General features: G+C 43.3%; 1 protein-coding gene across 3 annotated transcripts in view; it reads left to right on the forward strand.

Moving 5' to 3' along the window:
* immp2l (inner mitochondrial membrane peptidase subunit 2) overlaps positions 1-24,444 on the forward strand; it is a 150,566-nt gene that overhangs the window by 15,100 nt on the left and 111,022 nt on the right. For all 3 annotated transcript variants that reach the window (XM_018747283.2, XM_018747282.2, XM_029249022.1), the window contains exon 3: positions 10,446-10,549. In XM_018747283.2, coding sequence (XP_018602799.2) covers positions 10,446-10,549 — 104 coding nt within the window. The remainder of the gene's footprint in view (positions 1-10,445; positions 10,550-24,444) is intronic.

Consider the following 24,444-nt stretch of genomic DNA (forward strand, 5'->3'; position numbering starts at 1 on the left):
CCGTGTGGCAGCATTGACATGGCAAGGAAGGGGCGTGTGGGAGCAGCTGTAAGCTGCAACGTGAGCTCTGAAGGACTTTGAGTATCAACAGGCGGGCCATGAAAAAACAAATGGGCAGAGAAGGAAGAAAGCAGGAGAACTAAGGGGAGTGGGAGAGAGGCCTGCTGTGAGATTCTGTATTGGTGAATAACAACATAACAGTACTGCAGTAACACCACAGTTAAGAAACGGTGGAAACGTGGTTAAAGTCATACGTAGAAAACACAGAAGAGTATATGGAGGGGGTTGGGGTGGAAATATGACAAAGATCTGTCACGGCTATCAGCCACTTTTGGGCGAGGGAACAGGGGGGATATGTTAACATGATGAAACCAGCAAGTGGAGGAGATGAAAGGGACGGGATGGGACAGAGGAGAGGATCTAAGAATCATCGTCATGAGGGTAATAGGTGGTGCTTTCTAGGCTCTCACCCTTCTCTCTAGCTTAGTGTGTCCTTCTGGTGTGATTTTCCTAGAGAGTGTTCATTTCCAAGTCGTAATTATAGGCAGCAGCAGGTTCATGCAACTGCTGTTGCCATGGAAATGCGGCGATGGTGCTCCTCACACTTCAGTCTCTGAAGCATTCAGTCTTCAGGGGTACTGGGGGAAAAATCAGCACTTTCTGGAGGATATGGCCAGTGTATATTACTTTGGGGGAAACGTGTGTGTGTGTGTGTGTCTCCGTGAGTGTGTGGGTGTATGATTATCTATTCATTTCTCCATTAACATTATAAGCTGAGCTGGAGGTCTGACATTTTAGACCGGTCTATAAAATTGGCTTTAAGCACGTGCTCGGCGGCCCGCTTGGCCCAGACTTTCACAGCAGACCCCAGTGTGGCAGATCCCCGTGTGGCCACAGCTGATAATGTTAATGAGCGTCCTTATTGGCAGCTCATTATCTCCCAAGACTCCCTGGCAAAGTGTGTTCTTATTGTGCTCCCGCAGAGATAGATTTTAACTAAGCTCCTCCGTGCCACAAGAGAGTAGAGGCTGCAATGGGGGATTGCTCTGTGATGTAGACCTGACAGTACTCTGTAGGTTCTAATCCTTGGAGCAGCAGTGCTGCGAAAGCCCATAACTAGGCAGCAAAAACCCAGAGCTGCAGGAGATACTCAGGTAAGCGTCTGAAGTGGGCAGACTATACACTGGTTGAAACAGCAATCTCAACAGTATCTTGTTAGTGTGATCATAATATTTCTGACTCTTTTCTTTGTAGAAACAGCACTTCTCATACAATGACCCAAATACTCTACAGCATTTTCCTAAGGACGCCTTGCTAAGAACTTTGAGACGGTTCATGCTTTGCTGTTCCTGTCTTCAAAACGGTTGTAAATTATCAGGTAATGATTATAATTTATTTGAGCCCCAAGTTTAATTTCAGTTTGAGCAATTGCTCACTTCAGCCATCTGAGGAGTGCTTTCTGCATCCAATTCTCGGCTCAGTGACCAATCCCCCCCTTTAGTTCATTCTGTTTAAACAGAACAAAGTAAAAATGGATAAGCCATGCAGCGGGAAAAAATTGAAAATAAAAATAATTCCCCGGAGAGGCGGCCTGTCTGCTTTAGAGAGCCAAATAAAGAAATGCCTTCGGTTGGTGTTACAACCATGAAATGGCTCGCGGATGCTCAGGTTTGAGCCGTTTGGTGTGAGCCACGTGTCAACCTCCCTATCTGTCATCCGCAGTGGCATTTGCAGCCATCAAAGGAATAAACCGTTCAGGTGCCTTTTTTTTTTTTTTTTTTTTTTCTTTTTTTTTGTAAAGACATGCATCTGGCTGGCTGCTGTTACCGTTTGTAAAATGCACAAAGTGCTTTTTTAAAAATAAATAGCACTTAACTCTCTGTGCATCACACACCAACTTATTGATTTTAATTAAACTGGGACAGATGTCAGGTTACAAACACAGGCGTAAGATTTAAGTGGTGTGGATGGAAGAGAGGATGGAGTCGGGGTTCACGCTGCCGCTGCTGCAGGTCCAAATCAGAGTAGCAGGTGGGCTTCAGGTGGTCCAGCCCAGGTAAAACTGGTATAAGGTGGATCTGTGTCACGTTTGTGGGGTTTACTTTGGTTTATTTTTCGTTGTGTTTTGTTGGCTGAGTCATTGTATAGAAGTGATGCCTGCATGCAGGTGCCTCCCACTAATTATTTTTTCAGCGGCGTCATTTCCACTTTTAATGTATTCATTATTTATGTTAGGCCTACTTATAGCTCTAGTTAAAGCTTTTGTCAAACAACTATCTTTGCATTCCATACCTTTGTTTTTAGTGCCCGCTGTCTCCACATTAAAAACAAATTCAGTTCTGCACTGTAGCCACTTCTCCCCCTGCTGTCTGACTGTTCTTCATCCGCACCAGTTGATTTCAGAATTTTGTCCCAGACTGCACTAGGAGTAAACAAAAGGAGAGGGAGGATAAATACTTAAAATGAATCTTGACTGGACTCAAATATTTAACTTCAAGTCTCTAACTTCTGAAATTTTAAATGGTTAAAACTCCATTGCTTAGTTTTCTCCCCTTATCTCTTCTCAAACTTACATCCTTGTGAAGTCAAGAAGAGATGAAAAGCTCCTAATTCTGTCTGTGAACATCCTCATTCAAAGAAGCTTGAAGTAATGCATTTTGAATTTTAAAATATTGTGTTTATCCCCCCCCCCCTTTGTTGGAATGCTGCGAGAAGTCACATCTTAAATATGTAATTTGTGTGACTTGCTTGACTGATTGTGGCGGTTTTCCTTTATTCCTGGGTAAGACTGGGGTTTGGATCAGGGATTGTATTGTTTCCGTCCGATGACACAGCATTAGAAGCATCAGCCACACAACAAGTTGGCCGGTCTTGTGTAAAACTGGAAGGCGATGAACAGAGGTTTTACAGAGTAATCTGTTGCCCTGAAGACAATTTTAGGCTATAGTTGGGCAAAACACTGAGTCTGCAAAAAATGTTAATTTGCGTTAAAGAATTTCTCCACTTTTTTGTCTCCAACACTTTAAATCTACAGGTAATAGCCAAAAAAGTGCGGGTCGCAATGTGAAAGTAACTGACTTCCGGAAAGTGGACGTCACATACGATGTGCTGATAAAGCAGCAACAGGAAAGGTCTTTAGTCAAGGTGTGGTCCACCAGCAGCCCCTGAAACTGTGTGATTTTCTTTTTTTATCAAGGGTTTGTTGTTTAGCAGGGCACAGATCCAGGCTATTGGAAATGTTTCTTTCTTTCTTTTTAATCCTCTTCGCTCCAGTTGGAGTGTAGGGCTTTCACTGCATGTCTCCATCGTAAAATGGTGTTTTTGCAGTGCTGGTTTCTGTAGCGATTAAAATTTTTATGGGGTGGGGTTGCTAGTCCCACACCCAATCCTCCTCCGTTTGCAGCTGGGCTTGAGACCGTCTTTGGCGGAGCTGGAAATATTTCTTTGGCTCGTGGTTATCCAGTCTCCTTCCTCCATACTGCTGCTCATTGAAAGTCCTGCAAGTATCTCTCTTGATCTCTTTAAGCTCACAGAAGCATTTCCCATCCCTTCTGAAAGTGCATTTTTTTGCTGCCACTGAGGACACGTGAAGGTCTTTGTTTCTAAGGAAAGGCGGCAGGTAGCAGTATGGTCTTCATTTCCCAGGCATGTCTAATGAAGATGGTATCTGGCTTAATTAAGATGGACGCTGCCATTTATTAGGCAGATGTAGAATGTCAGACAGGATGCAATTAAAAGGACATTTAGAGGTGCGCGGCAATGATTATTTATATAATGGGACTAATAATAATTGAAGAGAGTAACGACAACAACATTAATTGAAACCTTGTCTGTATCCTGGTAGCTCATTCACATGGAACTTTAATTTTTTGAAATTATCGAGACACAACTTCATTTTAATAGAAAAGCAGACCGTTGTTACTACTGAATATTTAGTCCTCTCAATGGTGTATTGCAGAGTGTTGTTGAGTACCGTAGATGCACCCTTTCTGAGACTCAAACATGCCATTTTTGTGACAAGTTCCTTAACTACTGCAAGCAGACTGCTTGAAGGAAAAATAGCAGGCACTTTTCCCCAGAATCTTGCAGCTAGAGCAACATGACATTTTGCTTGTAACGCGCTTGTGTCACATGTGGCATTTGCCACGATGTCTGGTGTGGTGGAATGACAGCTTTTTCTGTCAATATGCTTCAGCACCTTTTACAGCCTCCAACGTATAGCTACTGGCATTTGGAACGCGGCATTTTTGAATTGTTACAAAACTGCTTTTGACATGCCATTGTCACCCGTGTTTGACGCACTGCAACCTGTATTCTCAAGACAAAGACGTGGAATTTACTGTTGCTTGAGTCGTAAGGGTGGGGGGCATGGTGGCGCAGTGGGTTGGACCGGGCCCTGCTCTCCGGTGGGTCTGGGGTTCGAGTCCCACTTAGGGTGCCTTGCGACATACTGGTGTCCCCTCCAGCCTTACGCCCTGTGTTGCCAGGTTAGGCTCCGGCTCCCCACGACCCTGAATGGGACAAGCGGTTCAGACAGTGTGTGTGTGTGTGTGTGTGTGTGTGTGAGAGAGAGAGATTCGTAAGGACATTGCATTAGGTGTTAATTCCTCTAGGGAACTGTTTCTAATTTTAGAGCAGCCTATATGATTTTCAAAGCAATCTTGAGAATTTGAGTCATTACTGTAGGTTTATGTGTATTATGTGTATATAGTCATACTGTAGGATACAACCAAGTTACAAGAATTCTACTCTAGAAAGGGTTTCGTTTAATACTCCTAAGTCATCTTCTCATTTATGAGGACCACATTTAGGTTTTGCACACCTCCCACCAGCTGAACAGTGACAGACAAGAGTCACCATGCACTCTTCTCATTTATAGTTTGGATTGTGCTGCTGCACGTTCTCAACCTCTGTTAGCCCTTTGTTTTAATCTCACTAATCGTGGCCCTGTTTCTACTGTCGAAACCATGTCAGCTGATGAGTATGAATTAATTTGCATTGTTTTCATTGAGGGGGTGCGGTGGCGCAGTGGGTTGGACCGCAGTCCTGCTCTCCAGTGGGTCTGGGGTTCGAGTCCCGCTTGGGGTGCCTTGCGGCGGACTGGCGTCCCGTCCTGGGTGCGTCCCCTCCCCCTCTGGCCTTACGCCCTGTGTTACCGGGTTGGCTCCGGTTCCCCGTGACCCCGTATGGGACAAGCGGTTCTGAAGATGTGTGTGTGTGTGTGTGTGTGTGTGTGTGTGTGTTTTCATTGACTACTATCTTTCTTCATCTCTTATTTGCAAATGTGTTTTTATTTACAGAATTTTTTGTTTCTCATCTCATTCAAGTTAGTTTTTGTAATAACTAGGAAGCAAAAAAGTGAGTTCTGCTAGCACAGAAAAGATTTAGAAATTGATTTTAATACTGCATTTTTATTCTATGTTAGTATTATTTTAACATCCATCCATCCATCCATTTTCTATCCCGCTTCTCCTAGTAGGGTCGCGGTGGCAGTAGGGAGAGCAGAGAGGCCCAACCGCCCCTGTCCGCTGCAACTTCCTCCAGCTCAGCCTGGGGGATCCCCAGCCGTTCCCAGGCCAACTGTGAAATATAATCCCTCCAGCGGGTCCTGGGCCGACCTCTGGGTCTCGTCCCAGTTGGCCATGCCTGGTATACCTCCAAAGGGAGGCGCCCAGGGGGCATCTTTATCAGATGCCTGAACCACCTCAGCTGGCTCCTCTCAATGTGGAGGAGTAGCGGCTCTACTCTGAGTTCCTCCCGGATGTCCAAACTCCTCACCCTGTCACGGAGAGTGACTCCCAACACCCTGCGGAGAAAACTCGTTTCAGCCGCTTGTATGCGCGACCTTATTCTTTCGGTCAATACCCAAAGTTCATGACCATAGGTGAGGGTAGGGATGTAGATCGACTGATAAATGGAGAGCTTCGCCTTATGGCTCAGCTCCCCCTTCACCGCTACAGTCCGGTACAGCGACTGCACTACTGCTGCCGCCGCTGCTCCCAGTCTGCGGCCGATCTCACGCTCCCTTTTCCCCATCACTTGTGAACAAGACTCCAAGATACTTGAACTCCTCCACCTGGGGCAAATTCTCTCCCCTTACCTGATGGGGGCATGACATCCTTTTCCATGAGAGAACCATGGACTCAGACTTTGAAGTGCTGATCCTGATCCCAACCGCTTCACACTCGGCTGCAAACCGTTCCAGTGCCTATTGGAGGCAACCGTGTGACGGTGCCAAAAGGACAACATCATCTGTAAAAAGCAGAGACGTCGCCTTCCGACTGCCACACAGAATTCCCTCCTGGCCTCGACTGTGCCTTGATATCCTGTCCATGAAGACTACAAACAGGAGCGGAGACGAGGCACAACCTTGGCGGAGTCCAACGCTCACATTCAACAGGCTTGACTTAATGTCGAGTATGTGGGCACAGCTTTCGCTCTGTATGTACGGAGACCGAATGGCCCGCAGTAGTGGCCCCGGTACCCCATACTCCCTAAGCACCACCCACAGAATTTCCCGAGGAACATGGTCATAGGCCTTCTCCAAGTCCATAAAACACACACAGACTGGATTAGCAAACTCCCATGCCCCTTCAGTTATCTGTGAGAGGGTAAAAAGCTGGTCTACTGTTCTACGGCCACGGCGGAATCTGGATTGTTCCCCTTTAATCCGAGGTTCAACTATCAGCCGGAGCCTCCTCTCCAGCACCCCGGCATAGACTTTCCCAGGGAGGCTGAGAAGTGAGATACCCCGATAGTTGGCACATACTCTCCGGTCCCCTTTCTTAAAGATTGGGACCACCACCCCAGTTTGCCAATCCAAAAGCACTGTCCCTGAGGTCCATACATCATTGCAGAGGCGTGTCAACCATGACAGCCCTGCAACATCCAGGGCCTTAAGCAGGTCCGGGTGGATCTCATCCACCCCCAGTGCTTTGCCACCGTGGAGCTTACCAACTGCCTCTGTGACTTCCACCTTATTTTAACATGAATGTGTGAAATTAGGACAAAAAGTAACAAAGCTCTGTATTATACAGTTTTCCTACATAGTGCTTATATCATTATGGTTTCTGTAATACTGGATAAGAGTATTTACGACTTATGATAGTTGATTTATGATGAATTCGTTGGAACAGGGCCCAGTTGTAAAGGAGGACCACCTGTATAGCGTACGACCCTAATTCCGAAGAAGTTGAGACAGTATGGAAAATGCTAATAAAAACAAAAAAAAAATGATTTGTAAACTTACTTTGACTTGTACCTCACCTGTGCAACTGTACAGGGCCTTTGTTGCTGTATTTTGTGCTTCATAACGTGCCACACATTCTCAGTCAGAAGACAGGTCAGGACTGCAGGCAGGCCAGTCTAGTACCTGCACTCTCTGCTTATGCAGCCATGCACTTGTAATCCGAGTGGAATGTGTTTTGGTGTCGTCCTGCTGGAAAATGCAGGGACATTCCTGGAAAAGATGGCATCCGGATGGCAGCATATGTTGTGCCAAAATTTGTACATATCTTTCTACATTAATGGTGCCTTCACAGAAGTGCAAGTTACCCATGCCATGGGTACTGACACACCCCCAGTAGCATGACAGATGCTGGCTTTTGAACTTGACCCTGATTACAACTGGGATGGTCCTTTTCCTCTTTGGCCCAGAGAACATGACAGCTGTTTTTTCCAAAAACTACTTGAAATGTTGACTTATCGGCCCACGAAACGTGATTCCACTGTGCTACTGTCCATCTCAGATGAGCCCAAGCACAGAGGAGTCAGTGACGCTTCTGGACAGTGTTGATGTATGGCTTCTACTTTGCATAGCAAAGCCTTTACTTGCATCTGTGGATGCAGCAAAAAATGGTGGTGACTGACAAAGGTCTACTGCAGAGCCAATGTCACGACATCCATTACAGACACATGATAGTTTAAAAAAAAAAAAAAAAGACATCTGAGGGATCAGAAATCATGCGCATTCAGAAGTGGTTTTTGGCCTTGCCCTTTACGCACTGATATTTGACTGGATTCTTTGACTTCTCATTATATTGTGCACTGCAGAGGGCAAAATGCCCAAAATTGTACTGATTTGTCTTTGGGGAAAATTGTTCTCAAAGTGCTGCATTATTTGTTGATGCCATCCATCCATCCATCTTCCTCCCCTTTTATCCGGGGCCGGGTCGCGGGGGCAGCAGTCCGAGCAGAGTCCTCCAGACTTCCCTCTCCCCGCACACCTCCTCCAGTTCCTCTGGGGGGAACCCCAAGGCGTTCCCAGGCCAGCTGGGAGACATAGTCTCTCCAACGTGTCCTGGGTCTGCCCCGAGGCCTCCTCCCAGTGGGACAAGCCCGGAACACCTCCCCAGGGAGGCGTCCAGGAGGCATCCGGAACAGATGCCCGAGCCACCTCAACTGGCTCCTCTCGATGCGGAGGAGCAGCGGTTCTACTCCGAGCTCCTCCCGGGTGACCGAGCTCCTCACCCTATCCCTAAGGGTGCGCCCAGCCACTCTGCGGCGGAAACTCATTTCTGCCGCTTGTATCTGCGATCTTATTCTTTCGGTCATGATCCAGAGTTCATGACCATAGGTGAGGGTAGGAACGTAGATCGACCGGTAAATTGAGAGCTTCGCCTTACGACTCAGCTCCCTCTTCACCACAACAGACCGGTACAATGACCGCATTACTGTGGACGCCACACCGATCCGTCTGTCAACCTGCCGCTCCATTTTTCCCTCACTCGTGAACAAGACCCCGAGATACTTAAACTCCTCCACTTGAGGGAGCAACTCCCCCCTAACCCGGAGGGGGCAATCCACCTTTTTCCGACTGAGACTATTTGTTGATGCATTTGTTGATAAATTGGTGAGCTTTGACTGGACAGACTAGGCCTTTTTTTTTTTTTTTTTTTTTTTTTTTTTTTTTGGAGGCTCCTTATATGCTTTAATAGGATTCCCTCATCTGTTTAACATCACCTCGTTATTTCAACTTGTCACATTATTAGTCCTAAACTACCCTGTCCCATCTTGTTTGGAACCTGTTGCAGACATCAATTTCAGAATTAACGTATATCTTCAAGAAACAATGCAGCTGATTGGGTAAAACATGAAATACCTTGTCTTTATACTGTTTTTGTTTGAATACAAATCAAAGTAAATTTACAGATCAGTCCTTTTTGTTTTTATTAGCATTTTCTATACTGTCCCACCTTTTTTGGGGTTATAATTAAAGAAGCCAGATTGGCTTGTTGTGCGCTATTATAGCTCATAGAGCACTATTGGAGTGATTGTGCCCATTTTAATGGGATTTTGTGATATTTTAGTACATACTGGTATTACTTTTGGAGCTCAAGAACAAATAAAAAGTTGTAAAAAATCTTTGGTTTACAACAGTTCAGCTTATGAAGGGTTTCTGTGGAATGAATTACTTCTATAAGGCGGAAGAAGACTGTTTGCACACAAACTTTCATTGTCTTCATGTCTTTAAATATAAGCAACTGATCCATCAAAGGATAATTAACAGCTGAAAGTAATTAGAGAAGGAAGCTAACTGTCAGAGCCCTTTAATTAGGCTGATTGGTAATTTAAGAAATGGCCCAAAGTGGGGGGGGAAAATACAATTTTCCTCATTTATCCAGTCTTAGAGAATAATTCATTACCTCCTTTGCTTGTAGCACAGAAAATATTGTATGTATTGCTGTGATTGGTTAGAGACGTGCTGTTTGCACCGTCCACAGTTGTTTGATTCTGGAGTGATGAGAGTCTTGTCTAAAAAGGATTGTGACAAGCATCAGTCATCTGAGTTCTGCTTGTGCATTTGTCTTTCTCTCCATTTTGAGTTTATTCCATCTGCCCCGGTGTACCGCCTTCTCTGTATCGAGCATTGCCATCGTTGGACTGGAGCAGCAGAACTATGGCCAGAACTCAACCTACGGTTTTACCGGATAAACATCAGTTATTTCATCTGGCCGTGGAACACTCACAAGGATTATCAAGTCTTAGACTCTGTATTTATTATTATTATAATTTTTTTAGAAACTTTTGATGTCTCATGAATAATCCTCCTGGTTCAGTGCTTTGCCAGGATTTACAAACGGAAATAAAGTGGGATGTGTGTCAAGTGTTCTCCTGGCTGGCTGAAGCGTGTGAATCATAATTAGGCATTTGATGTGGAAACTTCATTTCACCTATCGAAGTCCTCTCAAGAGATGGATGGTAGATCCAATCTTGCTCTGCCAGGGATCAAGTGTGTGTGTTTCTAATTTTTTTTTTCCTCCTCCAGTGGTTATGTGAAGTTAGAAAATAATATGTTGTGGACCTTACACATACTAAATTTGTTTTTAAATCTCAAATAAGGCCGCCCCCCCCAAAAAAAAAAAAAAAAAAAAAAAAATCAAGGTATTTGTTTGGCCTGTTAAAACTTTATGAATAATCTTTTTTTTCTTCCTTGATTTCTGTAGCCTTCCTTGAACCCTCAAGGCCAGAGCTCATCTGACGTGGTGCTTCTGAACCGCTGGAGTGTGCGGAACTACCAGGTTCAGCGTGGGGACATTGTTTCTGTCCTGTAAGTTGTTCAGTTCCTTATTCTTTGCTTTATGACTCTGAGGAAATGGACCTGGACAGGTAGAATGGATTCCATGGGCTGTGCTGGGATTATGCCCTCCACTCTTTGATTGTAAAGAAGGGTGGGAAAATCTCTGCTCTTTCTGGTGCTGCTCATCATACTCCTCTCCTTGTGAGATTTGTTAAATCGACTGTGCTCCACATGCATTCATGGTTGTCCCAACTTTGCTTTCGCTTTCTTACCTCGAGTCCCTCACTGTATTGTCCTGTACCGGTGGTCAGCATGTGAAGTTTGTGTGTAGTAGGGTAAAGGCATCTAAAGTCGGTGTTGGTGAAGAGCAAGGATGCCTCTGTGAGACACTGTTTCTTCCGCTGTTGCCCAAAGATGGCAGTCTCTCCTGAGACGGAGCCATTTATGCACTGTTTTATGGTGTTATTCCTTGGAAATTATGCTTCCAGACACAGGAGAATACTAATGGTTGTACTCTGTAGTTGCTCTCCATTTTGCTCAAGAGCATGATGGCATGAAGGTGAAAATGACACCATATTAACACTACACAATTGACTTTTAATCTGTGTTTATTCAGTTATAACAATTGCACTGTTCCAGTCCCCACACATGTATACACGAGCAAAAACACACACGTACATATATACATCATATGATGACTCTAGTCTCAGCTGCAATAAATGTAATTCATAGTTGGTTGTTCATGTAACATGTAGGATTTTACTCTGCAAACAAATGCTCTCTTTCAAGAGGCTGCATTTTGTTGGTATTTGCCCAGTTCTCCAGGTCCCAGTGTGAACCAAGGAAGTCATGTTGTGTCCCACATTCGCATAGCTTTAAACGCTGAGATTCTCAAGCAGTCTTTTTTGCAAGAAATGTATCTGTATTGACGGATACATCACAAGGGATTTGTTTAACAGTTTAAAAAAAAAAGAAAAAAAAAGCTTGTTTGCCACTTGCTTCTCACCAAAATAGGAAAAAAAACATGAATTTCAATTTCAAATGTGATGTTTGTCTTCTGGCCCTGAACTCAAGGTCCCTGGTACAACTGATGCTTGTACTGAGAACAAGTGGTACAGAGGAATATTTCAGTCTTGTGAGTAATGACTTATTTACAGCATCTTTTCGTTTTGTTGCTTTTGCTGATAAGTAAAATGTCTCTGTCACGGTGCTTCATCTGTGCATAGTGAAAGATACGCTTTTTGTTTATTTTATTCGTTAGACAGGCCAGTTCTCCTGGCTACGGTGTAAGCTGTTGCAAACTTGATTTATTTTGTACACGGCCGTGAACATAACGATTTCTTGCGATCTTTCCCAAGAACTGGTTCCCACAAGCATAATTTGTTTTTCTAAAGGAACAACGTGTGCATTTCATGGGTTGCTTTAAAAAAAAAAAAGTCTGGAGTTCAGAGCTGAAGTCACAATCAAGTGTGTTCAAATCTGTGCTCTGCTGGGCAAGTTGCAGAAGACTTTGCAGGGGCGGTACTGACATTTCCGAGCAGTAACAGTTTTGGCTGCTCGCTCTAAATCCACGTGGCTATAAAAGCTTTTCGTCCGGTATATGGTCCTTTCTTTCTTCACATTGTGGCAGAGCTGTGAAGAGGATACAGGAAACAATAGATCCAGTGGCTGTGTTGTTCTGGGTAGGTTGCAGTAGGGCATAGTTAGGCTGTGTATAATCCATTGCTTAGACAGCCTGAGTTGCATGGCTCCTGAACCCATACCAGACCCACTTATTGTTCATCCCTCTGCTTTTAACACCTTGGTCTCTGCCTCTGTTTTACAGAATGCCACCAAAGCTGATGATGACCTTGGTATGTTCTGTGGGTGTCCTGCGGGAGATGGGGCATTCAGGGGCTGGGCGCTTACCAGGGTCAGGATTTTGGAGTTCGTAGACAATAAGAGGGGCAACTGAATTATGTCACTCAACATAATGCATTTCAAACTGTTCTAATGTGGTTGAGAAAGCTAAATGAACTCTTTAAAAATGCTTTGAATTTATGGAATGTTGAAATATAGTTTTGAATTCTAAGAGAATTTGAATGAAGACTTTAGTTGCATTAAACTTCAATCTCACAATTCTTTTCCTTATTTTTTTCCTTTTTTCCTGCTTAAACGTTTTTTCCTTCTTTTGGAAGCCCTAGGCACTGTGCCTACAGGGTCTAGTGGGAAATCAGGCATTGGAGCTTGTCACACATGGGGATCCACATGGACTGGTCTCTGACCTTAAAACCTACTGTTAGAACCATGACTTACCATTGGATTAAAAAAAAAAAATCCAGTTTTCTTTAGTTGTATTTATGGTACAGACGTGGTGCTGGCATCAGAGCATTGGCTGGGGTTTGGAATGCATGTCCTCATTTGCTTGTCCTCGTGCTTTTCTCACTTGACTCGATGTACGTAGGATGGCCTCAATCCCCACGGTTCCAGCTGAGCTGGGTAATGGATCCTAATTAATATTTATGTGTACTCTTACATTTTTAACATGTTAAATAAAAGTACATCTGCACTTTTCCTGTTTAAATTGCAAAGACTTTCGAATTTATGAAAAGAACGGCCCTTAAACTGGCTGAAATTGGTTTATAAAAGGCAACACTTCAGTTAAATGTCTTGTATGTTTACCTATTTTCAGTTTTTTAATTGTATTCTCTTTCTCGCAAAGAGGGAGTATAAAAGCTCTTTGCTTAAAGATGATGGTCCAGTTTTGAGTCCAGTTTTACAAGTAGGGCAGGTGAGAGATGGTGTGTCAGTAAATTGCTGAGTGTCAGGCTCAGTGGTCCAGCTCATCCCTGTTTTACAGCTTCTCCTGCACTGCTGGTGTAATAGTACTGAGGATTTCATGTCTTTGTTTTACAGCTCACTCAACACAAAATAAAGTCTACATTTACAGTTTTTTTTTTTTTTTTTTAATTTTTTATTTTGCAGCCTTTTTTTCTGTAAAAGTTTTTGTTTACCCTGGCCCATACCCTTATCCATGGCTTCATAAAAATTTCATATTTTACAGAACTGCTTAGCAAGTGACCTAATTTAAAACTGCCCTTTGACTTGATGTCACTTGCCTAGGATGAGGGTAAGAGTGAGTGCTGTCTCGTCAAATTCAACTCATAGTGGCCACTTGCATGGTTTTCATGTTAAGAGAAGGTACAGAAGTGATGTACTGTTGCTTTTTTTTCTGCACACGTCTTTGGACTGTGGGAGGAAACCCATGCGAACACAGGGAGAACGTGCAGACATCAAATCCCTAAGCTGGATTTGAAGTAATGCCCAAACAGCAGCTCAGGAGCTGTGAAGCTCTTAACTGCCCTTGATCAATAGGATAATATAATTATTTATTGATATATTTAATAATATAACTAAATATTGGCGTATTATGTGATAACATGAACACCCTTACACTTGCATAAATGAGGCCTTAATCTGGTGATCAAATGAACACATCTAACATTGATTAGTAATGCTACACAACACCTAACAGCTGCATACTTTGCAGAACGAAAGTGATCTGGTGAACTTTTTTCTTTGTCATAAATATCAGTGAGCTAAATTGTCAATGTTTCCACCCAGAGTGCACCCTATGCTTCTTGGATAGACTTCTGCCCTCTGTGATCCTACATTAGGATGAGTGGTCATTGATAATGACAATGTAAAATTTAGCAAAAGCAAGAATTTATTTTTTTGTTTTGTTGTTATAAAACATGATGGTGTTATTTCCATGCGTGACAATACCTTCTATCCTGGCATTAAATTAATTTTAGGTGACGTATTTTCCACCTGAGAACCAATTAGTTTTATCAATACAACAAATAATGTAATTTGACCTTGTCACAACAGAAATTTGCCTAACGGGGTGATTCATGGAACAAATGAGCCTTATTACCTCATGAATGGGTGTAGTTAATAATGCATTATGGGCAGTGAAAATAGTCAAGCAGCAGCTTAAGAGAGACCTTTGAGCAGAACATGAGAAAAATGTCAAATTCAGCGAAACTATGCAAGCTTCCAAAGACAGCATCTTGAAACAGTTGAGCATATAGAAGATGGTTAGGAAAACAGAGTTTTGCCGGAGTGGAAAAGAAATATAAGAAGAAAAGAGCTAATAATTCCAAGATTAATCTCTTTTCTCACTTCCTCTCCACATTATTCTCCACCTGGTGGGGTAAAGTGAATGACATCTTACATTTACATTTATTCATTTAGCAGATCCTTTTCTCCAGAGCAACATACATGTCAGGGAAAATACAATTTGTGCATTACATTAGAAGAAAGAGAGACATAGTTGCAGACGTGATTCTCAAGTAAACCAAGTTTTTCTTTCCACTTTATGCACCAATGTTCATCGCACGCGTAGGTGCATAAAACTGAGGATAGATAAATCCTGATCGCCTTCTTACAATTTTTTAAATTATTATTTAAAAAGGTGCAGAAACATTTACATACAATACAGGAGTAGTGGCTGTGTAAAGGTTTACCTGGGCATGATTATAAAGTTACGGTGCATGAACATTTACACCATACATGAACTTGAGATCTTGGGCAAAGTGAGTTTGGAAAAGGTGATTTCCACAACAGACCCAGAACTGAGAACCTCCATACTTTACCTTTTGTGCGCGGAACCACCAAAGGCATCACCATCTTGAAAAATGTTCGTCTTTAAAGTACAGAGCAGGAGTGTGAGCTAGGGTTTTGACACGTGCTAATAATTTGAGCAGAAATCTCTGAAAAGGCCATTGTGTGTGTTGCTGCAACTCTGCAGAAATCAACATTCGCTCAGGAGAGCACCTGTTCCATGACGTTAACTCGTGAGAGTCGTTGACGTGATCTTAAGCTCAACGTTCTGCCCCTTTGTGTGGAGGTAACCACTTTACTCTGTTGAGTAGGTGCATATCTGTTCCCCAGGGTTCCCTCATGCGGTCATGCTCACGGCCTGGTGCAGAGACAGGTGCAATGTGTGCAGCTCAACAGCCGGTTTCTCCTCTAGTGCTCAGAGCGCTACCAAATGGAGCATGTTAAAGATGGATCGTGGCACATTACAATGTAAATTCTCTCTTCTTTTATAACCAGGCCTTCTATGCAAAGCAACCGTATTCCTCAAAAGACTTAATTTAGGTATTAATTGCTGGATTCACAAAACGGGTGGGCCAAGTCGTGGTTGAATGTTAATGCGCTATTAAAATGTTGTTGTCCCAGTTTTATTGCTATTGTTGCCATATATTTTATTCATGGGAAGAAAGAAAATCGCAGAGGTCATTACTTGTCCGATTCCGCTTGGCTTGCGAGCAAGAATAGCCCCTTCTGCTGCAGTGCCCCCAGGCACAAAACAACGGTACTTTAAGGCAATGCCTGGGGATGCGTGTTCCTCATGTCCAGCGAACCAGGCTTGGACAGAGCTTTATGGCTCATTTCTGGTTAAAATCAGTCTCACGGCCACACTAATTAAAACACACTTTAAAAGGGCGGTCGTCATTCGCTGAGATATCAGGAACTCCCTTTCCTCTTCCGAAAAGAGTTTGGGCCACCATGATCAACTGCCGAAGAGCCCCTGGCGCAGGTATGAGGGCATAAAGCCCCAGTGGGCCCTAGGGCGCATAATAGGCTTTTTATTCTTCAGCATTTCTCAGCTTCTGGGTTTTCCAAAAAAAATTATTTTATTTATTTATTTATTTATTTATTTATTTATTTGCTTGCTTGCTTGCTTGCTTGCTGCCAAGTATTTTATGATTCAGCCTGTGTTCCATTTCACTTATCACATATGATGAATGGACATTTTGCTGAGGCCAAGTTCTCTCGGTTCAGATGGGTTCCCCCAAAGTCGCCATTCGTTTGGAAAGTTGATCGGAGTAAAATTCCATTACTCAAAGGTAAGGCAGCGTCGAGGAAGAAAAATGGCAGCTTGGTTGTTTCCTTGCAGCAGTGGGTGCCGGTGTCAGTGTGAGAAACAACCCCCAGTGTGAATCCTGGGGCAATGGAGGGGCAAGTCGAGATGTTGCTCGGATTGGAATTGGGTGGGGAAAACCACTGGCCTGTGCTACAGGGCCCATTATTCAGCCCCGTGCTGCACCACAGATGCGTAATGTAAATCTGTACAGACATTAATGGGAATGACCCAGAGGAGGTGTGTACATTATGTGTACGTACAAACACTAATCTTGTGTCAATTTAAATAGTGCCAGGAATTATGTGACTGTTGCATGTTCATTTAGGGCAAATAACTGGTGTTGTCAGCATGTCCCCTTGAGTGTGGGAAATATATATAGGTGTTTTCCTGCTAAATAGGTTGTCATTTTAATTTAATCCCAAGCAGTGTGTCAGTATCTGTGCAAAGGGGCAAGCATTTATTATTTTAAAATTCTGAAACAGTCTTATGTTTTCTGCATATATGCTGTGTGTTTTGGTGAGATATGTTTTTTAAGGGTATAGTTTTGCATATTAAGTTGAGACAAAAAAGACAGATTGCTTATGCTAGTGAAGGCATGCTTTGTAAGAGTTTGGCTGTTTTTTTGACAGTGTCGTGTGAGGATTTTTTTTTTTTCTGCCAGTGCAGACAGTGTAAGCACATACTTTGAAACGGGGAATTGCCTAAACATAGAATGTAACAGGGATTTAGCAGGCATGATATTCAGTTGACACATTGAGGACAAGAAGGTGTAAATCAAAGTGGTGCAAAGGAAAATCAGTATTTTAATAGCATGTTTCCCCCCCCCCCCCCACTATGAATATATTCCATTATTTGATATTTTCATTTGAACATTAGTGTTCCTTTTCAGGACAGAAAATCAGTCTAGGATTTACCTCCATATTGGGAGATACAGTTTTCGCAGATTTTAACTCCACGCATAGGCTGTTAGTGAGTATTCACTGGATGCAAGGCTGAGGTAGTGCTGGACAAGGTTGGGTTCCCACTCATTTGACTCCTATGGAGTGCTTTTACTTGCGATAGGCATCCAGCTCACATAGAGAGAATTTATTTTACAATATATAAATGAAATGTATCATACTAAGAATGTGAATACTGTAATGTATATAATCAAATGCAGTTTTTTTGCCGTAACCCATTTTAAAATCTAGTTAAAAATGTGAAATAATCCATAAATATTGGTGAAAATCTCAGTCTACTACAAATAAAAATACACACACACACACACACACACACACACACACACACACACACACACACACACACACATTTTCAGAACCGCTTGTCCCAGACGGGGTCACGGGGAACCGGAGCCAACCCGGTAACACAGGGCGTAAGGCCGGAGGGGGAGGGGGATACACCCAGGACGGGACGCCAGTCCGCCGCAAGGCACCCCAAGCGGGATTCCAATCCCAGACCCACTGGAGAGCAGGACCATGGTCCAACCCACTGCGCCACCGCACCCCCTCAAATAAAAATATTTTAAGTGAAATTATGGTGTCTGTGCATGTTTCATTTGAGCTTGTCACATTTACAGATGAGTTAAAGCTTGATTCTTCCTTTATGCTTCATCAAGAAGTTACGATTAAAGATAAAGACAAGATGAGATGATCTGTTTGTCATACATTAAATGTCATTGTTTTCTCTGTAACCAGGAAAACATCAAGGGTTCTCTTTAATGTAACAGGCTTTTGCTGAAAATCTTAAGGAAGTTAAAACAGTCATTTAGAATGACGGTAACAGGCCAAAGATCCATCCATCCATCCATCCATCCATCATCAACAACTGTTTGTCCCGAGTGGGCTCACAGCGAGCTGGAGCCTTACCCGGCACCACAGGGCGCAAGACTGAAGGGGGAGGGGACACACCCAGGATAGGACCGCAGTCAGTCACAAGGCACCCCAAGCGGGGCTCACAGCCCAGACCCGCTACACAGCGGGCACAGGCTAAACCCACCACGCCACTGCGTCCCCCCAGGCCTAAGATGATGATTGCAAAATTTTTGCTATATCATGATAGCTGGCACGCTGCTAAGGATTCTCATCACTGTAATTGATAATTGTCGCATTTGGTTTGGTTCAAAGTTCACGAGACTGACACAGCTTGTCTCATTTGTGGGTAAAGGGACAAGGAAAGCAATGTGTGCACAATGTCATGGCTCTGCCTCAACAGAAAAGCCATGGGTCAGGTAGGACAGGGGGTGTCTTTGCCACCTGCGAGAAGGGAGTCTCAGGCTCAAACAGAAGTGCTACAGCTGGCTCTAAGCCGGCCGATGTTAGGAGTAACCACGGCAACGCCATGTTTTACTGCAAGAGCAGTGCTGCGTGAAAGCTGGGAGGAGAGGCTGAAAATTGCCTGCGGTTATGTGAACCACTGCGCATCCTAATGTGGACCTGAATGGCTACAGCCACAGATGTTTATAGCCTTCCTCTTGTTTTCTTTCCAAACCATCGCTAATAGGGTCCATTTTAGATTTAGCAATGGGGCAGGCCAAAAAACAAAGCTGGTAGTAGTCTTAGAAGAGGCATTTTGGGTCACGGTTTATCAGCAAAACTTTTGCCAACGTACCACTATTATTGCCCAAATTAGTTAGTGAGGAAAAAACAAAACTGGGATAACTTTGGGTAGGAAATTTTACATTTACATCACTTTTAAAAAAATGTAAATGTATGTGTGCGCAAGATTTTTTTTTTTTTTTGTGCGTTTCTAAGGCATGCTGGGTATTGTGGTTCCTGTGTCACACACACACCTGCTAAGCACCATGAGGATGTTCCCCTGAAGACCTTCCTGCAACCTTCACCTGTCCGTCACAATTATTTCAAGGAAAAAAGTGTTTGCCGCAGAGGGACCAAGATCAAGATTGATCTTTCCATTTTCTCTCTGTCACTGCTTTTTAGATTTAAAAGAGTTTTTTTTTTCTTCTTCTTCTTTTTTATTGCCTGTGTCTAACGCAAAGCACTAAAATCCAGGAAGGCTGCAAATAGGTTCTGTGTGTGTGTATGTGTGTGTGTTTAGTTACCCATGTGGGCACTGAGCTTGTCCAGGTCTCTTATCTCCGCTCTGATTTCCAGGTATTTATAATCCAGCGCAAATGGAGACTGATGGCTGTTCTTCCTGCGGTTGGGCTTTATTATGCCTTCGTGGAGACTCATTACTGGCACTTGCAGGTGCTCCCAGGCCCTCCTCTGTTTTGGAGCCAATGATTTGTACACCATTTCTTTGGGATGTGACATCCCACCTGGTCGCCGCCACTCATGGTGAGCTTTTGCCTGCAATTTTACAAGTCTGTACATCTACTGAGGTCTCCAGAGCATCTGCACCATGAAGACAAATGGTGCAGTTGACCGCGGGCACAGCCGCTGTCGTCAGTAGCAGCTGTATGCCCGTGTGTCTACATGAGTGCTTGGCCTCTCTTTTTAGTGCTGTCGGATAACGCCATAGGAAACCGGCCTGTAGGCCTCCAGGCCTTGAAGCATTCTCAGTCAGCCTCCCCACCTCAGCCTCGCTTCTTATGTTTGACAGTGAACTCTTGCAAGCATCACTAACCCAATTTGTGCCTCTAGGTTGAGTGGTGTTTTGGAGATGCGGTCCTTCAAGGTGGGTGCGGGAAAGCCAGTTGGATGTTTGATTGGTAATGACGGGGCCTTGTTCACGCTTCCATCCTCCATAACCGGTATGTTTAGAAACCTCCTGAGTGACTGCGGTGGACCCGTGCCGACTCGCTGCAGGGCTCGACAGCTCCAGATGTTGCTGACACGATGCTTTCTCCAAGGGGGGTGAAACATGTGTGAGGACAAAACTGAGCTGATTGCTAGCAGGACATAATTCCCTGACCATGCATTTATTGACATTTGCTCAGAGTTCTCATCTCAAATTTTTTCTGCAAAGTTCTTTTTTGAATTTTGAATTTTTTTTTTTTTTTTTTTTAAAAACACTTCCTCAGCTTTTGAGGGATGAAAGGTAGAGACCCACTGGATTAGCACAGAAGTCCTTACCTTGGCTGTTTATGGGTCATGTGATTTCACCGATCATCTTCAGCTTCAACCCACACGATAGATGATCTCCGATGTTCTTTGCTTTTTGAAGGAACTTATTTTGAGTCTGTCCTGTACAATAGATGCACACAAGGGACAGTGCTCTTGCTTTGGTTCTGTATGGTACTAAATCATTGGCTGACTTTTGCGGAAGAGAAAAGAAACTCTTTTTGATTAGGTGAGTGAAAAATATTAAGACAAAAAAGAAACTCTAACCAAATCCCCAGAGCTGTATTTTATGAGCTCTAAGTGAGAAAGACCTTGAAAGGAATGAGTCACCTTCAGTTCCACCGTTTATACGTTAGAGGCTGAATGAGGTGTGCGGCCCATCTTCCAGTAATGCCATTTTCCCAGAACAAAATCCTTCTCTGTGCTGGCTGTGACATTCATAGACACATCTTGACTTGTGGAACATGGTTTTAATGAGTAATGACCACCGAAAGAAGTTATGGATTGGTTGCTCACATGGAAATGGTTCATTATTAGTAGGGTAAAGGAGAAGAAAATGCTGTCTTGGTGTTCCATATATTTGGCATCTGTGGCATCTGTAAAGCCAAACATCCCTGAATGTTAAAAATTAATTGTGGTTCAGAAAGCAGAGATACATTTAGATACATTTCTCTTTGGCATCGGCATCTGGTGTTTCTTAGCCAGAAAGAGTGCAAGCCTATATTCTATGCTTTGGTATCTCATCGTGTGTGTTGCGGGGTGCAGTGTATGTTGCAGTACTTTTAATGAGGTCTTCAGATATTTAATAAATTATTAAACTTTTCCCCTAATTTAAAACCCTGTTCTGCGAACAGTGAGCCTTCTTCACAATTAGGAGGGATCAGAAATTATGCCATGAAATATAATCTGCTTTCCAGGAGACATTTAATGTCAGATCAAAATAAAAATAATAAACAGTGCTTTATTTATAGTGTTCCAACTTCAGTTCTGCTTGCGGATAAAGCTTCATCTTCCCAGAGTCTAACTCTGGGATGTCTAAATACCGTTTGCACTTGATGTTATTGTGGAACGAGGGTTGGCTGGGCAGCTGGTGGGTGGTGCGAATGGCCACAGCCAGGCCACCTTGAAGTGATTCTGCAGTCCTGACATGGCTCCTTGCATGGGTTCTGCTTCCAAGGTGATAAATGGGGTGGTGTCCCCATGTGTCCCAGTGCACGAGCATCTCCATACAAGTCTCATACATTGACTCGGAATCCTGGCTGATTATTGTTGTGTGCTCTGCAGCATCCTCATATTTCATATTTTTGAGTTCAATATTATTGCTTCCCAGAGGAAGACTGAAACTGGAAATGACTTTTTCTAGTTTTTTATATTATTTAAATATACCTCTTTTAACCTAAAAATCATGAATTTTGTGCAAAACACCTTTAGTGCAGCACTGAAAATCCAATTTCTGTGAGGGAAGGCCCCCGTGCAGCGGTGCCTTTCGGATTCCTCGATAAACAATCCCTGTTTTCCCGTTTTTCGAACATCAGACGATTTTCTGAATAAATTAGGTGGAGATAAATACTTGAAAAGGTAACAGGTTAAGCCTTTCTGTTCCAGTGTGTTAGTGCGCTTGTTATCGACCGCTGACAGCTGCGCTCGCCCACCCGCAAACAGGCTGAGCGGTAGAGTAGCACCGGTGCTGGCATGACCGAGGGCCACCCCTGTCGTGCAGGCCTTGTAGAACGCAGACAGTAATAAAACCTGGTCCAAACAGGTGGCATGTTGCCTCGACAATCACCCCCGTCCCCCGAGTATTGCATGTCGCAGCACCCTCTGTCCAGTTTTTTCTCTTTGAGAAATCAAATTTAGAATCATTTTAATGCCTCTCCACATCTTGTTGTTGTTCAGTGAGAACTTCATACCAAGACAGCCGATGATGCAGTAGTTAGAGCCGCCACCTTTGGCTCTGAAGGGTGCAGGTTTTAATCCCACCTCCTGCTGTAGTTCCCTTAAACAAGGTACTTCAGCTATATTGCTCCAGTAGGTAAATCACTGTAAGCACATTAGCGCTGCAAGTTGCTTTGGTGAAAAGCATTAGCTAAACTGTTAAATTTAAATGTAACGTGGAAGCCCTTGCATTTTTCACATGAGATTAGATCATCTGAACAATGTAGTACTTTTTTGGAACTTGGTTATTGGCTTTTGTTAGGGTCCCTTTTCTTTCTGCCCAGTGGTTTCACTACTTGGGCCTTGGGACAACCGGTGCTGGTAGACCCCCTCCATGTTGCTGAGGTTCTCCAGCTTCTTCTTGTTCTACTGCAGTGACAGTGCAGCTCATATGGTTATTTTTCATCCAGTTGCCTAGGAAACGAGTTGAATCAGTCTTACTTGTGTGCTTCTCTTCTCCTCCTCTCTAGCTACACAGTTTTTGCGGAGCTGCATTTGTGTCCACAGGAATGTACTGCGTTTACAGTATTGATTCCCTGCACACATTGCAGGCGAGGAATATTCATGAATGTGTGACACATTTCTGATACACGCTGGACTCTTAATGTTGCTGCTGGCAACTGGCTGACTCTGGCAGTGTTATCTTTGCTGACTGTTATTTTGTCCCTACTGCGTAGCTGTTGGAAGCTAAATACCGCGTTATCTTTTAAAAGACAGGCCCTCTCTGTAATTCCATTGTTAAAGAAAACTTGGATTTATTTTGCCTTTGCCTTTCGTAGCATATGAGCTTTGAGCTCATTACCTCTTTAATGGGATTACTGGTATTGTTTTGTTGAAAATGAAAATCACTTAAAATACAACTTCTTTAAAGCTTTGCACTGAGGTAATGGCGAGGTGATTTAAGACCCAGTTCTGCACTGATGTTTTACTGTGAGCTCAGGAATAATATGATTTGATCTTAGTTATTGATTAGGGTGGTAGGATGATGTGCTTCTTGGCATCTTGGTTTGCTATATCCTGTGATGAAATGCGCACAGCTCAGGTGTTGAAAATAAAGGCGCTTTGTGGGACATACGGCTCATTGCTATACAGGCTGGCCTTCGTAGCCTCACAGTTTGTCCCTGTCTTTAATGCTTTTGGTTGTGGCCCTCATTTTTTCTTCTCATGTCACTAATTTCCATATGGATCGCAACTCCCAGACAGGTGCAAAGCCAATGGGTTCCTGCCAGCCACATCCCCTTGTGTGCTTACTGAGCACTGTCTATATGAAGGAACCTGGGGAGATCTTTCAGCTGGGCCATATAGAGAACAGCAGCATTAGCACAATTGTGTGGAAGAAAGTATAGGGTGTCCTGTAAGTAAATACACCAATCACAGTATGCCATACTGTATATTTTTAGTGCAGAATGTAACATATATATTCTTTTTGTAGGTATTTTTAGTTGCTCACAAAGTTTTTGTATACAGGGAGTACTCAATAGCGTATGTGATTTACAATGACACGGACTTACAACAGCTGTCCCAGTAACCTTATTTTTCAAAGATAATTTTTCAAATCCTGATATTTGGTTGTTTTGACTAATGATGACCTTCTTCATCTGCTGTATGATAACATTTGCTGACTGTGCTGCTGCAAGACACTCGTATTTCACATTGTTTGTGTCTACCTTGGTGTTTGGGTATATAGCATCGATTGCATTTTATGTACAAAAATTTTCATTTGTTGCCACCCAAGTTACTTTTTATTTGAAATGTCTAGCAAGCAAAAAGTGAATGTTCTCTTGGTGTTAAAAATAGATTTAGACACGAAAGTGGAAATAAAACCTGACAAGATCAGCATATTGGCACCTACACATTAATTTTTCCCAATGTCGTGGAACGCTCTATAGTTTTGCTCTGTTAGCTGTTACTGCTGGCATTCATTTTCTGTGTAGAATGCCCAGGAGGGGTGGCCAGCCACTGGAAGGCTGTTTCTGTCACCTTTTGGTTGAGAGTTTTTGGTTCTCCTTTCCTCTCTTGTGGCCAGTTCACCTTCTTGGATTTACTAAATAGTA

This window comes from Scleropages formosus, chromosome 2 (genome assembly GCF_900964775.1).
Source record: "Scleropages formosus chromosome 2, fSclFor1.1, whole genome shotgun sequence".
NCBI lineage: Eukaryota > Metazoa > Chordata > Actinopteri > Osteoglossiformes > Osteoglossidae > Scleropages > Scleropages formosus.